Genomic DNA, 15,237 nt, shown 5'->3' with positions numbered 1-15,237 from the left:
CGGGTCGTTCTGCCAGAGGGCACCTAAGAGAGCTCTGGAGGACCTCACACAGGCAGTGATGCTCAGCATGGAAGTGACAGCAGCCTCCTTTCTAACATATTCAGAACTCCTCACATGGCCCCTCTTGGCCACAGGTGTGTTTGGCCAACAGCACTAAGGGCTCCCAGGGAGAGGAGTGGGGCATAGATATGCCTGTGGGATCCCCTGCCCTTTCTCCCTTCTGCCTTTCTCCTTCTCCCACTGTCTTCTCCCTGGCCATTCTGAATCTCAGTGTTCCTTAAGTCCAAGCTCTGTATTTCTTTGAAGTGTTCCCTGATCATTCTAGACAGTTGTAAACTCTCTTTTGTGAGCTTCTTTGGGACTGAAAATGAAAGTGAGGGGGAAGAAAATGAGCACTTTCTGACAGAAGAGTAGTAGAATCTCAGAACCTGGAAGGAATTTTAGAAATCATTTGGTTCAGTCCTTTTCTATTACAGACGGGGAAAATAAAGCCCAGAGTATTTAAGCCAGCTGCTGGTGGCACCGGAACCAGAACCCAGGTCTCTAGCTCAGTGTATTCTAACTACTCCAGTGACTGCCATTCTCTTTCCTCATTTCTTCTTATAATATTTGAGAGGAATTCTCGCTCTTTTTTTTTTTTTTTGCGGTACACGGGCCTCTCACTGTTGTGCCTCTCCCGTTGCGGAGCACAGGCTCCGGACGGCTCAGGCTCAGCGGCCATGGCTCACGGGCCCAGCCGCTCCACGGCATGTGGGATCTTCCCGGACCGGGGCACGAACCCGTGTCCCCTGCATCGGCAGGCGGACTCTCAACCACTGTGCCACCAGGGAAGCCCTTTTTTTTTTCTTTTAAATAAATCATATTTAAATACAAATATTATTTGGACATGGTAGCTTTCTATTGCTACTTAGTGCCTCTGAGATAAATTGAGTACTGATCCCAGGCATGTAGTTCGTACCTCCTTTTAAATCATATCCCTTATTGACCAGTGGTATGTAATTGGTGGGGGTGGTAGCTTGCCAAATTATAGACAATTCCTTGGATGAGCTGTTGAATAGCCTGCATCTGGTATTGTTAAGTAGTAATGCTATATATAGTGTTCGTTAGAGAGCAGGAGGCATATTTTGCAGAATGTTCTGCTTTAAATTTATGAAATCGTTTTACTGTTTCTACAAACGAAAGTATTTCAGTGTGCGTTAAATCTATTTTACAGAAAATTTCTGAGTTCATAGGACAGTTGTTAACTCACAGTGAATCATTTTGACTTTCAAAGGATTGTTTTATAAGACTGCTAATTCAGACTTCTAGTGATTGACCATTTAGTGATTCATTCAATACATATTTTTAAAGTACCTGCTCTGTGAACAAGATACGTAGAGGTTACCTTCTAGTGGAAAAATTACATAATAAATAAATAAGTAAATTATAGCTTGTGATAAGAAGTAAGAAGGAAATAATGGTGGTGATTAAATGAGTTACATGTAAAGCCCTTAGAATGTTCCTGGCACATGGTAGGTCCTCAGTTGTATGAGCTATTACTATTTATTTTTCATTCATTCATTCAGTAGCCATGTATCGAAGGCCTACTGTGGTTCAAGAGTGGTGGCACATAGAAAAGATGAAGTGGAAGTTCTTTCTTTCTTTCTTTTATTTATTTATTTTTTGGCTGTGTTGGGTCTTCATTGCTGCACGCAGGCTTTCTCTAGCTGTGGCGAGCAGGGGCTACTCTTCATTGCAGTGCGCAGGCTTCTCACTGCAGTGGTTTCTCTTGTTGCGGAGCTTGGGCTCCAGGCACGCGGGCCTCAGTAGCTGTGGTGCACGGGCTCAGTAGTTGTGGTTCATGGGCTCCAGAGCGCAGGCTCAGTAGTTGTGGCGCACGGGCTTAGTTGCTCTGCAGCATGTGGGATCTTCCCAGACCAGGGCTCAAACCCGTGTCCCCTGTGTTGGCAGGCAGATTCCTAACCACTGCGCCACCAGGGAAGCCCTGAAGTTCTTTTTTGAATGGCTTTGGAATAACAAGCGGGATTTGATTAGACAGGGAGAAGCGGGGAAAACATTCTAAGTAAAGGACAAGAGCATGAACATAGCTTGGAAGCAAAAGTAAGCAACGACTTTTGGTGGACAGTGAGACAGTGAGAAACTGAGCTTGAATGGGGTGGATGTATTATGTTGGGGAATTAACATAATACATCTTATGGCACCGATGGCATGGAAGCCATGGTGTTTAGGGTTGGAACTGACTGCATGGGTTATATCATTCAGCTTCTCATCCATCTTGACAATTTAAAAGATGGTTTAGTATACTCTATGCAGTACATGTACCAGGATTTGTCTAATACTTTTTATTACTAGTAATTTAGTTGTTTTCCCATTCTTTGCTGTTATAAATATTGCTGTAATCAACATCTTCAGGTATATTATTTTTTCTTTCTTTTATTTCCTGTGGGTAAAATTCAAGGTATAGAATTTGAATAATGTTACAAACATTTTTATTTCTCTTGATATATATTGCCAAATCGATTTCCGAAACAAGTACTCCAAGGTGACAGCCCACATGTACCAATTCCACCACAGGCTATTATCATTTTGATATTATTATTTCTTAATTTTAAAAATAATTCAGTTTTCATAAAGTGGCTTGTTTTAACTATTATTTTGATCCAACTTTCCCTTATATTTGTGTTTACTCTTTATATTTTCTTTTCAGATGAATTATCTTTTACAGCTTTGACCATTTATCTACTAGAGATTTTAATTTTTAAAATGTATTTGAATAGGCTCATTTCTTTTTTCATTATGCCTACAGGTTTTTTTTGAATTTTATTTTTTTATACAGCAGGTTCTTATTCGGTATCTATTTTATGCATATTAGTGTATATATGTCAATCCCAATCTCCCAGTTCGTCCCACCACCAGGCTTATTGTTTTTATAGAGATTAATATTTTGCTTGTCATACTTGACAATCCAGTGGGTTTTTTTTTTTTTGCAGTACGTGGGCCTGTCACTGTTGTGGCCTCTCCTGTTGTGGAGCACAGGCTCCAGATGCGCAGGCTCAGCGGCCATGGCTCACGGGCCCAGCTGCTCCGCGGCATGTGGGATCCTCTCGGACCGGGGCACGAACACATGTCCCCTGCATCGGCAGGCGGACTCTCAACCACTGCGCCACCAGGGAAGCCCCAATCCAGTGTTTTTTTAATTGCGTTTCCTTTAAATATTTTTTTGTAGGTCTTTTAAATATTTATATTTTAAAATCTTTTGCTTGTTATTCATCTATAGCTATGGTAAATCTATAGCTCTAGTTCACTTTTTGCTAGTTTTTCTAGGATATTTTAAAAAACAGTTTCACTGTAATTTATTTACGTTTTACCATTTCATTTTGAATACTTCTAATTATTAGAAAGTTTATTATGCTGTTTAAATATAATTTTTTAAAGCTCTGTTTTAACCCATAGCAAACATCTTAGAAGAAACCCTGACGTCTGTTTGTAAAGCAAGAGAGGGCAGGGCATGAAGCTTAAGCTTTACTGAGGTTTTTAACATGTCAGTTAACCTAAGGGTTGAAATCACATGGAAGCTAATGAGCAGGGAAGTTTTTGTTTGGGGAAAAAAAGTCCAAAGCAGCTTTATCCCTGCTTTTGCTTTTCCGTCTTTCTGACTTTGCCCCAGGAAGAGGAATGGAGCAAGGAAATTGTGGGAAATATGGATATCCTCTAACTGGACATGGATTCTAGAAAAGCCAACTAGAGCTACCTTTCTTGTTTCCTGGTAATCTAAGTACAGAGAACAGGTCATTTGTCAGAGAGAAGACTAAAGTGTGGAGGCAGGCCATCTGCTTGGGGTGAAATCATTCTGGGCCAACACAAAGCACAGTGGCTAGGGATTTGCACGTGGCTCTAACTGGCTCTGGCTTACTTGTATACAGCTGGTCAACTCTTTTTTAGAGTTAGCTACCATAAGACCTGTTATTTATACTATAAAATAGTGTTTCAAATTTGGGTTTGGGGACCTTCTGCACTAGAATTACCTCCAGTGTTTACTAAAAATGTCCCACCGAGACTCACTGAATCTCTGGAGATTTGGTCTGTGAATCTAAAAAGAGCTCCTGAGAGATTTTGAGGCAACCAAAGTTTGAGTATCAGTTCCTAAAGGCTGTCATGGAGGTACTAGACACCATATAGAGACTGATGCTGCCGTTTATTAATAAACAGCCTTTTTAGGCTGCTCTGGAAACACAAACATATAAAGAGATGGTGACGTTTTTGATGTAATGGCAGCATGACATAAATAAACTTTAATAAAGTCTGGAGTGACACCTCAAAAAATGAAAACCATAAAAGCAGCCATCTCTCATCAACAGACCAACCACTCTCTCTTTTAGCGTTAATGAAGCACACCTTACTTGTCTTTGCCTTATACTGTCAAACATCGCGGAACTTTTAAAAAGTGAGCTGTATTTTTTTTTTTTTTAATTCCAGTTGCTGTGGCCACGTACTGTCACAGAACAGTTGTTGGATGAGATGTTTGATAGTACTGCATCCCGGTTTCTGGCTGTCTTGGAGGCTCTCTCTGACTCAAATCGGCGAACACTACAAACTGGACCTGTTGTTACAGATGAAGTAGAAGTTCGTGATGTTGTCTCAGAACTGTTTATAGCAGGAAAAGAACTTTTAATAAGTAAATATGTTGTTAAAATAATATTTTATGGTAGAACATGAATAACAAAAATTTTAGCACGGTAGTCCATACCTAAGAAACTGATACCGATTTTTATTGATCTTGAATTCAGCAACCTTGCTAGACTCAATGGATAATTCAGATAATGTATTAGTAGATTTTCTTTTGGATTTTTTATGTATACAATCATATGATCTGTGAATAATGACAATTATGTTTCTTTCCAATTCTTAACCTTTTAATTTCTTCTTTCTTGCATTTCTTGACTTATTTTGCACTGGATAGGCTCTCCAGTAAAACATGGGATGGAAGTGGTGATAGCAGATATCCTTGTCTCATTTATGATCTCAGATGGAAAGCTTTCAGTATTTTATCATTAATTTTGATATTTGCTGAAGGATATTTTTGGATACACAGTTTGAGATTAATGAAGTTTCTTTTATTCTTGGTTTAATAAGAGTTTTGTATGTTTTCAATCCTGAATATTTGTTGAATTTTATCAAAACCTTTTTTACGGGTTTATTGAGATTTATTGAGTTAATCGAATGGATTTGTCTTTTATTTCTATTAATGTGGTACATTACATTGATTGCTTATCTAATTTTTAATTACTCCATATTTTTGGAATAAACTTAATCTGGCAGTGAGGATTATCCTTCTGATATATTGCTTGATTTTCTTGCTAGTGTTTAATATTTCTGCTTCTCTGTTCATGAGAGAGATTTCCTTTCTTATAATATCCTTTTTGGGTTTTGCTCTCAAGGTCATGTTGGCCTCATAATAAGAGTTGAGAGTTCTGCCCTCTTTTTCTATTATCTGGAGGAGTTTGTGTCAGATTTGTGTTATTTCTTCTCAAATGTTTGAATTTGCTGGTGAAGGCATTTGGACCTGGAATTCTCTTTGTGGAAATGTTTTTAACTATGGATTACATTTCTTCCATAGATATAAAATGATTTAGAATTTCTTTTCATTTAAAAAAAATCTTCTGTTTGGTAAATAGTACTTTGATTTTATCTATATTTTAAAATTTTCATAAAATTGTTTGTAACATCATCATGATCATGTAAGTGAGCTTAGGCTGTGCGTTTGTGTGTGTGCATGTGTGCACCCATCTGAGGGCAAGGAGCCTCTGTGCTGCAGTTTGGGCTCCTCTTTTCCTCACAAGGAAGGTACGAGATCTCAGAGGAGAATTCTCTTGACTTCCTTCACCCACACCTGAAAATTTACCTTCATCTACTGTCTGTCATTAAAGTGGAAGGAATGTTCCTTCTCTTCCTCTTTAGGTCTTTGGGCCTAATTTCTGCAGACTGCCCTTCATCCCTATCCAGCTTCCTCCCCTGTATTTCTTCCTCTTGTTAGAGTCAGATTTATTGAAGGAGTTGTCTGTTTTCACTGTCCCAGATTCTTTCCTTCCTGCTTGTACTTGGCGGTCTTCTGTCATGGACAGAGAGTGTCAGGGACAACCTCCTTATTGTTCAGTTTGAAAGTCAGTGTTTTTCTTCCCTTTGCTCTCTGTAGTAGTTGTTGCTGTTGACTACTCCTTTCTCTTTAAATGCTCTCCCTTGCAGCCTTTGCTCCCGCGGCCCTTCTCTTACTTGTTGGGGTTCCTTGCTGCTCTGTCCTAGGCAGCCGTCTGTTGCGCATTTACTGTGGATATGTAATGATGACTCTAAAGCTATACCCCTATTTGAGATCTCTTTTCTGAGCTCCCAGTCTGTAATCTGTAGCTGTCTGTTTCACTAGTCAACTCTTGCTAATCCTCTCTTTTTGAGATTCCATGTTCCTCCCTCTGGGGTGGCCTTCCCTGACCGACCTCCTACTCCAAACCTCTGTCCGATGCCTTTCTTACTTTTCCACACAGTGCCAAGGTATTTGCCCCCTAAGATTCCTTGTTGCCCCCACCTGCGTGCGAGCTCTGTGAAGGTAGGGGTTGTGTTTGCGTCTTTTCTGTTGTTTACCTAGCCTGGCAGTGTCTGACATTTAATACTTAGTAAATATTTCTTTGCACAAATGACATCCAGACCCCTCTCTTTCTTTTTCTAGTGTCAAATACCAGTGCAGATGGCATGCTTGATTTTCCAAAGTCTTCTCTTTTGGAACTTATTATAAGAAGGAAAAATGTTATTTCTGTGGATGCTGCTGTAAAATTTATAAAACTAGCTTTTACTTATGAGGAGTGGAGTTTATTTGAATCTGTAGCTGGGCAGCTTATTGATTTTCTCCAGGTAATATATGCAAAATAGTTACTTTGTTTTTATTTTATTCACATGACACTGAAGTAATTAATCGTGGGATATACTTTTCTTAGAGGCAGGATGATCCAGAGTTCAAGAAAGCAGAGAAAGATTTAATTCTTCTTCTTGCAATAGAACCTTTAATCAACGTAAAGAGAAACAAAGGTTTGATCTTTCCCCTCGAAAACTACAAAGGAGGTCAAGTTTACGGTAAAAAAATTGCTCTTCATGGTGAGTATTTGTTTGCATTTTTGAAAAATTAAGATGACTTTATATGCTCTCTACAGGTGAGGTGAGAGAAAGAATGTTCAAGGCAGAGGGAGCAGGAAGTGTAAAGGCCCTGAGTGAGAGTGTGCTTGATTGTTGAAAGAATAGCAAGGAGGCATGTAGGGTTGGAGTATGCTAGTGGTGGTGCCGGCATTTGAGAATGCGGTAGGAGGTGAGCTCAGGGAAATAGCTGGGTGCCTGGTCTGGCGGGTTCCTAGGCCTTATAAGGATGCTGGATTTTATTTCGAGTCATGGTTTTGAGTAGAAGAATGAGGCTCTACTTAGCTGCTGCCTTATCAGTGAGAGGCCAGCAGGGCAGCAAATCAAATCTGTCAGTTCACTTTGGTAAGGGAAGGGTTGGTGGTCTCCTCTCTGTTTCCAGCATGCAGAGTTTTCCATTCTAAAACTTTTTACGTCTTAAGAGTCATTGTGTATATAATTGAAAATCTGCAGCCTCTGTTTTTTAGAGAATTATTTAATCCTATACTTTTATGTTTTATCATATTCTTAAGGCATTGAATGGCTGCTAAATTGTGGTAAATAATTTGTACCAAGTAATGATGCCTTTTGTTTTTTCTTCTAATGGTTTCTGAATAGATACCTTTGTTATTTTTATTTCAACTGCCCTATATGTTTTAATATTATAAACCTTCTCAATTCCATTATGGACATAGTTGGCATACAGATTGCAGATTAATGAAAATATTAATAGTCCATTTTAATTGAATTAGAGCCTACTTAGATTAGTTTTCACACAGAAGCATTTAAAGTGTCTTATTGATATACTATTTGCCCAGATATCATTTATGTCACTTTTGTAGAATTTCTGTGTTTCTATGCCTTTTCTATTTGAAATTTTATAACGAAATTTTTTGTTTCATTTTCCTGTATTTTATAAATTGAGATACTTCTGTGAAGACTTGTGGATATTCAGAAGACATTTTCCATTTGGCGGCAACCTTGTATTCCTGTGTCTGTGGCTCTCCACAGGTGAAAAAGCTATTTTGGATAATTTGTAATAGCGTCAAAGGAGGCTCTTTTGCTTAATTTAAAGCCAGATTTAAAAATCACAGGAATTTCACCTTGCTGAAATTCTGTATTGTTTAATCATTAGAAGAAGAGATCAATTTATACCCTGACTTGTAATTTTAAATTTGTTTTTATTATTGTCATCATTTTGGGTGTCAGTCTCTTCCTTCTTGGGAAATTCTAAGGCTAGCTATATATATATATATTTTTTTTTGCCAGATTTATTCTTAAACTTAAGACTCGTTCTAACATATGATTTTCTTATTTTTTTCTTGTATATATGTATAGTTTTTCTTCTTTCTTGCATTTTTTAAAAACATCTTTATTGGAGTATAATTGCTTTACAGTGGTGTGTTAGTTTCTGCTGTATAACAAAGTGAATCAGCTATATGTATACCTACACCCCCATATCTCCTCCCTCTTGCTTCTCTCTCCCACTCTCCCTATCCCACCCCTCTAGGTGGACACAAAGCACTGAGGAGATTAGCTATATTTCTAATGATGAAGGAAATGAGGCAGTGGTTTTAGTGAGAGTTAATATTCTTAAAATACTGTTTTCCAGTCCCTGAGTACAAAGTCTGGTTATTATTTGGAGTCACTTAGCACACAATGGCCGGTATTAAGAAATGATGATTTGTGGGTATGGATATTTAACAAAACTAGTATAGTACTGGTTTTAAACGGAATTCCAGGGACCCCCCCCCCCCCCCCGCAACCAGAGCTTCTTTGAGGCTCCTCAGGAGCCAGCTTTAGGCCGTAACACCCTAAGCTGTTCCTATTAGTTTTTGAGATTCTGAGGGAATTTCCTTTGAAAATTTGGTTTTACTGTTATAAAAAAATGTTTGAAAACCACAATTATAGAGCATTATATTAACTATTGTTCAGGCAAGTGAAACACAGTAAGGGACTCGAGAAGTTCCACTCTTATAATATTTTCTATTCCTTCATTTATTAGTTTGTTATAACCTGTGACAGGTGTTTAATTTTTGAAAGAAAGGTATTTGATAGCAAATATACTTATTATCGTGGGCAAACCAAACCAAAAAATTCCAATCAAGGCTGAAAAGTGCATACATTTTTCATCTTTCTGCTTTTTAAAAAACCATGTGTATCTTAGTTCAGTTCAATTCAGTAAACATTTTTTGAGCTCTGTTATGTTTCCAAGCACTGTACTGAGGTCCCGCATATGTGAAATAAGGCTTAGAGCTGCCCCAAAGGAGCTCGAGGTTTGATATATTTTAATCATAAACTCATTATCTTTCTAGTTCATATACAGTGAATAACTTTATTTTCCTTTTGGAAAGAGCCAAAGTAACTGAACTGAGAGGAGATATACTTGATTTGGGTCATCTGTTGATATCCAGTGTGATGTTCAGTTTAGTTCCTTCATGTCTCTCTTTTCTTTTTGTTCATGACCTTTCCCAGCTCCCCATTCCCTTTCCCCTTATTAGTTTCTCCACCTCTCCGTTCTTTATTATTATTTATTTATTTTTGGCTGTGTTGGGTCTTTGTTGCCGCACACGGGCTTTCTCTAGTTGGCGGCGAGTGGGGACTACTCTTCATTGCGGTGCGCGGGCTTCTTATTGCTGTGGCTTCTCGTTGTGGAGCACAGGCTCTAGGCGTGCAGGCTTCTGTAGTTGTGGCACGCGGGCTCAGTAGCTGTGGCTCATGGCCTCTAGAGCTCAGGCTCAGTAGTTGTGGTGCACAGGCTTAGTTGCTCCACAGTATGTGGGATCTTCTTGGACCAGGGATTGAATCGTGTCCCCTGCCTTGGCAGGCGGATTCTTAACCACTGCGCCACCAGGGAAGTCCCTTCTTTATTATTTTAATACCAAAATTTTAAAAAGAAAGAAGTATATACACACTTCAAATCTGGATGAAACTGGTAGGTTTATATAACTTGCCTAGAAGTATTTGGAACTATTCTTTTTAGAGAGGTCAAGTAGCCTAGAGCAGTTAAGAATGAGGTCTCTAGAGCTAGACTTCTTGGGTTTGAATCCTGGCTCTTCTATTTTCTTTCATTTTATCTTATGTAAAACCACTTCATCTTGTTGTGCTTCAGTTTGCTCATCTGTAAAGTGGGGATGATAGTAATAGTACTCACTTCATAGGTTGTTATGAGGATTAAATGAGCTGGTATATGTCTTAGTCTATTTGAGCTTCTATAACAAAGATACCCTAGACTGGTTGGCTTACACAACAAACATTTATTTCTCACAGTTCTGGAGGCTGAGAAATCAAGGCGTCATCTGCCTCCTGGTTCATAGGTGGCTGTCTTCCTGCTGTGTCTTCACTTGGCAGAAAGGAGTCTCTCACTCTCTTTCTGGGGTCCCTTTTATAAGGGCACTATTCTCATTCATGAGGGCCCCACCCTCCTACCAGTTGCCTCCTAAAGGCACCTCCTAATACCATTGCTTTGGGAGTCAGGAATTCAACATAAGAATTTTGAGTTGACACAAACATTCAGTTCACTGCAATAAGTATAAAGCTCTGAGAATGTTGCCTGGCACACATTAAATGTTGTATACCTATATCTCTGTATCTTACTGTTCTTATCAATTTACTTTACCACTTTTGTTTTCAGAATGCTCAGCCTGATAAAGAAATCGTTGTGGACATGATAATGTTCCTGTGGCAGAAGTGCAAAGTAGGAATTCAGCGGGTCAATGTGTCTGGAAATGACTATGCAAAATTCACCCAGAAAATCAGTACTAATAAAGTATTCCTTTTTGTTTCTCTTCATATGCTTTTTGTTATTGCTAATTTAATTTGTGATGCACATTTCAAACCTAAATTTTCCCTATTTACCCACCCTCATAATTGTCAATACTATTCTTTAAATGTAGTGGTGAGTGAGCCTTTCCTTTAAGTGTATTCCCTGCACTTCTGCCTCAATTTAATTTTGGGAAGCAGGGAGGTGTTTCAGGTTTTTAAGGGAGGAGTAAATACAGTATGTTTAAGGTTATATGAACTTGGATATATTCATTAAGAAGGTTAATAATAGAAAATACAAGTAAGGAATTTCAGTTTTTTTGGTAATAATATCAATAGTATATTTTTGAGCTCTCTCCTTTGGAAAGGAGAAAGTTGAACAGGTGAATATTATAACCTGGAAACTTAGGAGAGAATATTTTAACAGTAACACAGTCTTCTATGATTCTGAGGCCTCCTAAGATTAGCTACATAAGGTTGCATGGGCATGATTTTATCATATAGTTTAATAAACTAATGATGTGGGTGCATAAATGTTTTCTCATTTTAGCTCCCAAACCGTCATGGCTAATTTTATGTGCTAAGCTTTGGGGTTATAGACATGAAAGACAGCTTCCAAGGCACCCAGCATGGAACTTGAAACATCTGCTTCCCCCTCACTATTTTGGATGCCTTTGATAGTGATCTTAACCGCTGCTTTTTGAAGGGAGAATGAGAATTTTGAAGATACAGATAATCTTCACTGATATATATATATATATATATATATATATTTATATATAAACCATATGATAAATTTTCCATTATGGCTATAGATATGCAGACTATAAGCTTAAGTAAATCTTCTTTGTGAATTTATATCAACAGATAGATCATTAAATATCATGTTATTAGGATTATTGATCTTTATATTATTTATAATTAAGATCAACTAATAAGGAGTACCTGTATAGTATTCCATATGATTAGAAGATGGTGATTTCAAGGAAGTACTAAGTTTTACAAAATGTGACTCTTTCTACAATGTAGTTACTTTCAATTGATTATACTGTGTATTTTCTCTTTTTAGTGGGTTTATCTTCTGTGGCAGATAAATGAAATAATTCACTGCTATAAAATGGAAGACATTGATGTTGTGGTGGTGGCAGAGGTCGCATTACGATTAAGTGAAATATTGGAGTCTTTAGGAAACCCAAGAAGAAAATTTAAAAAATTTCTAGGTAAAATATTGAATGAAAAAATATGAGGTCATTAATATATATATACATATGAATATATAAGTATAAATCGTACTACTGGTTAACATCTGTTTATGGAAACTAGGCATTTCAGTATTGTGCTTCAGTGATGATTTATAATCAAAGATAGAAATGATATAGGTTTGACCAAGTTGATGTTAAAAAAAGGTCATATGCTCTGTGGTTCAGTGGCAGATGAAACTCTTTGTGTCTTGTCTTCACTCAGATGTTTCCCTTCTCCGTTCCTCATGTCCACCTACCCCTGTCTCTCTCCCTCCCCCATTCTTCCTTTTTTCTTTTCTCTCCTCCCTTTTATCCTACTCCCTCCCCTTCCATTTCCCACTAGAGTGATGCTTCATGAAGGAAGAGAGCGTGTTCAGGTCACCGTTTTATCCTTGGTACCAGCACATTGCCTGACACAGAGGAGGAGCTCAGATGAATGTTTGTTGAATGAATCCATGGCCTTCTACCTTTTGTCTCCTTTTTAAGTCTCTCTTCTGATTCCCTCCTTTGAAAATTCTCCTTCTTTCTTCATTTATTCTGTTGCCTCTCTTCTTATCTTCTTCCTCTGTTTGCTCCATTTCCCACTCATTCTCCTCCTCTCCCTGTCCCAACCCCTTCCTGCCATTATTCTGTTCTCCTTCCAGGAGGTGACTTCTCTCAGAGGATTGGTCTGCCCTCCTCATTCTTTCTTCTGCCTGTGGTTGAACCCCTGAATTATCTGTTTCATTAGGTAACTCCCATATAGAAAATGAGGTGGGGGAGACATGTGGGTGTCTACTTTCCTATTTCACCCCATTTACAGAGTGTGTGTGACGTGTGAGGGATTTGGTAATAATGATTGTAATAATTGTTTTCTCAGAGATTTGCTAATCTGCCTCTGCCTATTCTCGGTTGTTGAGTGCAGCTTTGCAGATGGAATTTGACAGCCATAGTTCTCACACTTTGATTGGTATCAGTATCACTCGGGAACTTGTTAAAAATTCTTATCATACTTAAACTAGCTTGGACCTTCCTGGTCTTCATTAGCTTACCAGGAGATTTTGATACACGTCAAAACTTGAGGACCACTGGTTAGAGGTCTCTTGCTATCTAACACTTTCAGTGGCTTGAAGTCATGTTTTTGACACATCCTGTCTTAAAAAGCTTTTCCCTTTTTAAAAACTTCTATTATGTAGAATTTCAAATATAGAGAGGTGAAATGAGTCACTGAGTATGCATCATCCAGTACCAATAATTATGAATATTTTGTTAATCTTATTTCATCTCTCCTGACAATACTTGCTTTTTTCCCAGAGTGTTTAAAAGCAGACATTATGTCATTTCACCAGCAAATACCTTAGCATATACAGTGTATGTGTTGTGTGTTGGTCTATCTATCTAACAGATAAGGTTTTGTTTTCTTTTTATAAAACCACCATGTTACTGTTATTACACCTTACAAAATAAGTAAAAAATTCCTGTGTCCCTGATTGTATTAAAAATGTCTTAAGTTGGTTTGTTCCAATCAGGATCCAAACAGTCCCACACATTTTATTTTCTTATGTGTCTCTTAAGTCTCTCTCTGTAACCTGTAGCAGCTCCCCCTCTCCTTACTCCTGAAGAAATTGAATTATCCCCCTGTAGGATTTCCCACATACTGGATTTGGCTGTTTCTATTCTTGTGGTGTTGATTAACTTGTTTCTCTACCTGCTAATTAGATCTACCAGGTTGCTTGTATTCAAGTGATACATTTTCAAAAAGTATTCTTGCCAGCATCTTATTTTTTTTTGGGCGAGTATACTTCATGCATACTCCCTATTGCATTGCATCAGGAGCCATGCAATGCCTGGTTGTCCCACTTGTTATGATGCAAAGATTTACCGGTGAGTTCAGGTGTTGTCAGCTTGACTCTTTTCCTAGGTTGTTTTCCCCAGAAGCAGATTCTGAGACAAGGAGTTGAGTGTAGTAGTTATTTGGAATGCGATCCAGGGAAGCAGGGTGGTGGGGTGAAATGAGACAGAGAAGGAAAGGAAGCGAATATAAGGTACAGGAAGTTCATGAGAAGGCTGCTGTTTGTGGGTACAGGGCTTATTCCCACGAGGGACCTCTAGGAGACTGTATAGAACATGCCTCAGAGAACTGGGAGGTTGTGGTATTTGTACCTTTATCTGTCATTGGTTGAAGGCTACTGGAGGAGGGGTAAGTAAGCCAGGAGGGGCTTCTAACTTCTGTCATTCCATCTGCATTTATTCTGTTGATACCTTAAGTGAAGAACTTACTTCATCGACTGTTTGGTTACTCTGGTTATTTTTGATTATGTGGTAGATACTATATTTGCTAAATATTTTGTAAAAGTAATTTAAAGCCTTAGATGATCTGTTCTTCCGGGGAAGATTTATGCTTGCTTTTACCAGATGCATGAAGGCACTACTACTCCGGGGTCCCATTATTCCAATTTGAGAGATTAAGATAATTTAAAGCTGAGATGCTCTTTCTTCAACCTATTTTCAGTTACTCTGACTCCTAGGATGTGGCCCCTTTTGGCTTTTCACCCTTGGTGGGCCCTGGATACCAATCTCTGTTGCTGTGTCCTCCTGGACTCTCTTCCCAAGATCTGGAGGTTACTTCCTTCCCAAGATCCTGGCTCTGTATTGAAATTAGCATCTTAGCTTGCAGATGAAAAAAAAAAGTGTATTTTTCTAGTTTCCTAGCCAGCAGAATGTTTCCAGATTATCTGTTACTGGAAGCAAAAGGTCCAATGATTACTTTTTTAAAAAAAGTCTATTTCTTATTCAATTTTATTATTTTGTTTACTAGTTATTTCTGGGAGACTATTGTTTTATATTCTTCAATTATAAATGGGCTAAATACAATTCATTATACTGATCCTTTGTTAAAATGTTTCATTTCTAAAGAACTAATCAATATTAGAGCACAGTCCATTTGTAAATTTGAAAACATCTACATTTATGTCATGAGCAGTTGTCCCCATTTAGACATATAAATTTTTATAACTTTTACAACAATGTTATTCTCATTATCATATTGGCACATTAAACACAAAGTTCAAGTCATTTTTTGTATGTTAATTATGATAAT

General features: G+C 38.1%; 1 protein-coding gene across 2 annotated transcripts in view; it reads left to right on the top strand.

The window, feature by feature from the left end:
- The window catches only part of CFAP54 (cilia and flagella associated protein 54), a 297,839-nt gene that overhangs the window by 31,887 nt on the left and 250,715 nt on the right, over positions 1 to 15,237 (top strand). For both annotated transcript variants that reach the window (XM_065887671.1, XM_065887669.1), the window contains exons 9-14: positions 4,477 to 4,675; positions 6,719 to 6,900; positions 6,984 to 7,140; positions 8,081 to 8,166; positions 10,790 to 10,924; positions 11,987 to 12,137. In XM_065887671.1, the coding sequence (XP_065743743.1) occupies positions 4,477 to 4,675; positions 6,719 to 6,900; positions 6,984 to 7,140; positions 8,081 to 8,166; positions 10,790 to 10,924; positions 11,987 to 12,137 (910 nt within the window). The remainder of the gene's footprint in view (positions 1 to 4,476; positions 4,676 to 6,718; positions 6,901 to 6,983; positions 7,141 to 8,080; positions 8,167 to 10,789; positions 10,925 to 11,986; positions 12,138 to 15,237) is intronic.

This window comes from Phocoena phocoena, chromosome 11 (genome assembly GCF_963924675.1).
Source record: "Phocoena phocoena chromosome 11, mPhoPho1.1, whole genome shotgun sequence".
In the NCBI taxonomy this organism is placed as follows: Eukaryota; Metazoa; Chordata; class Mammalia; order Artiodactyla; family Phocoenidae; genus Phocoena; species Phocoena phocoena.
This window is presented reverse-complemented; position numbering and strand designations above follow the sequence as displayed.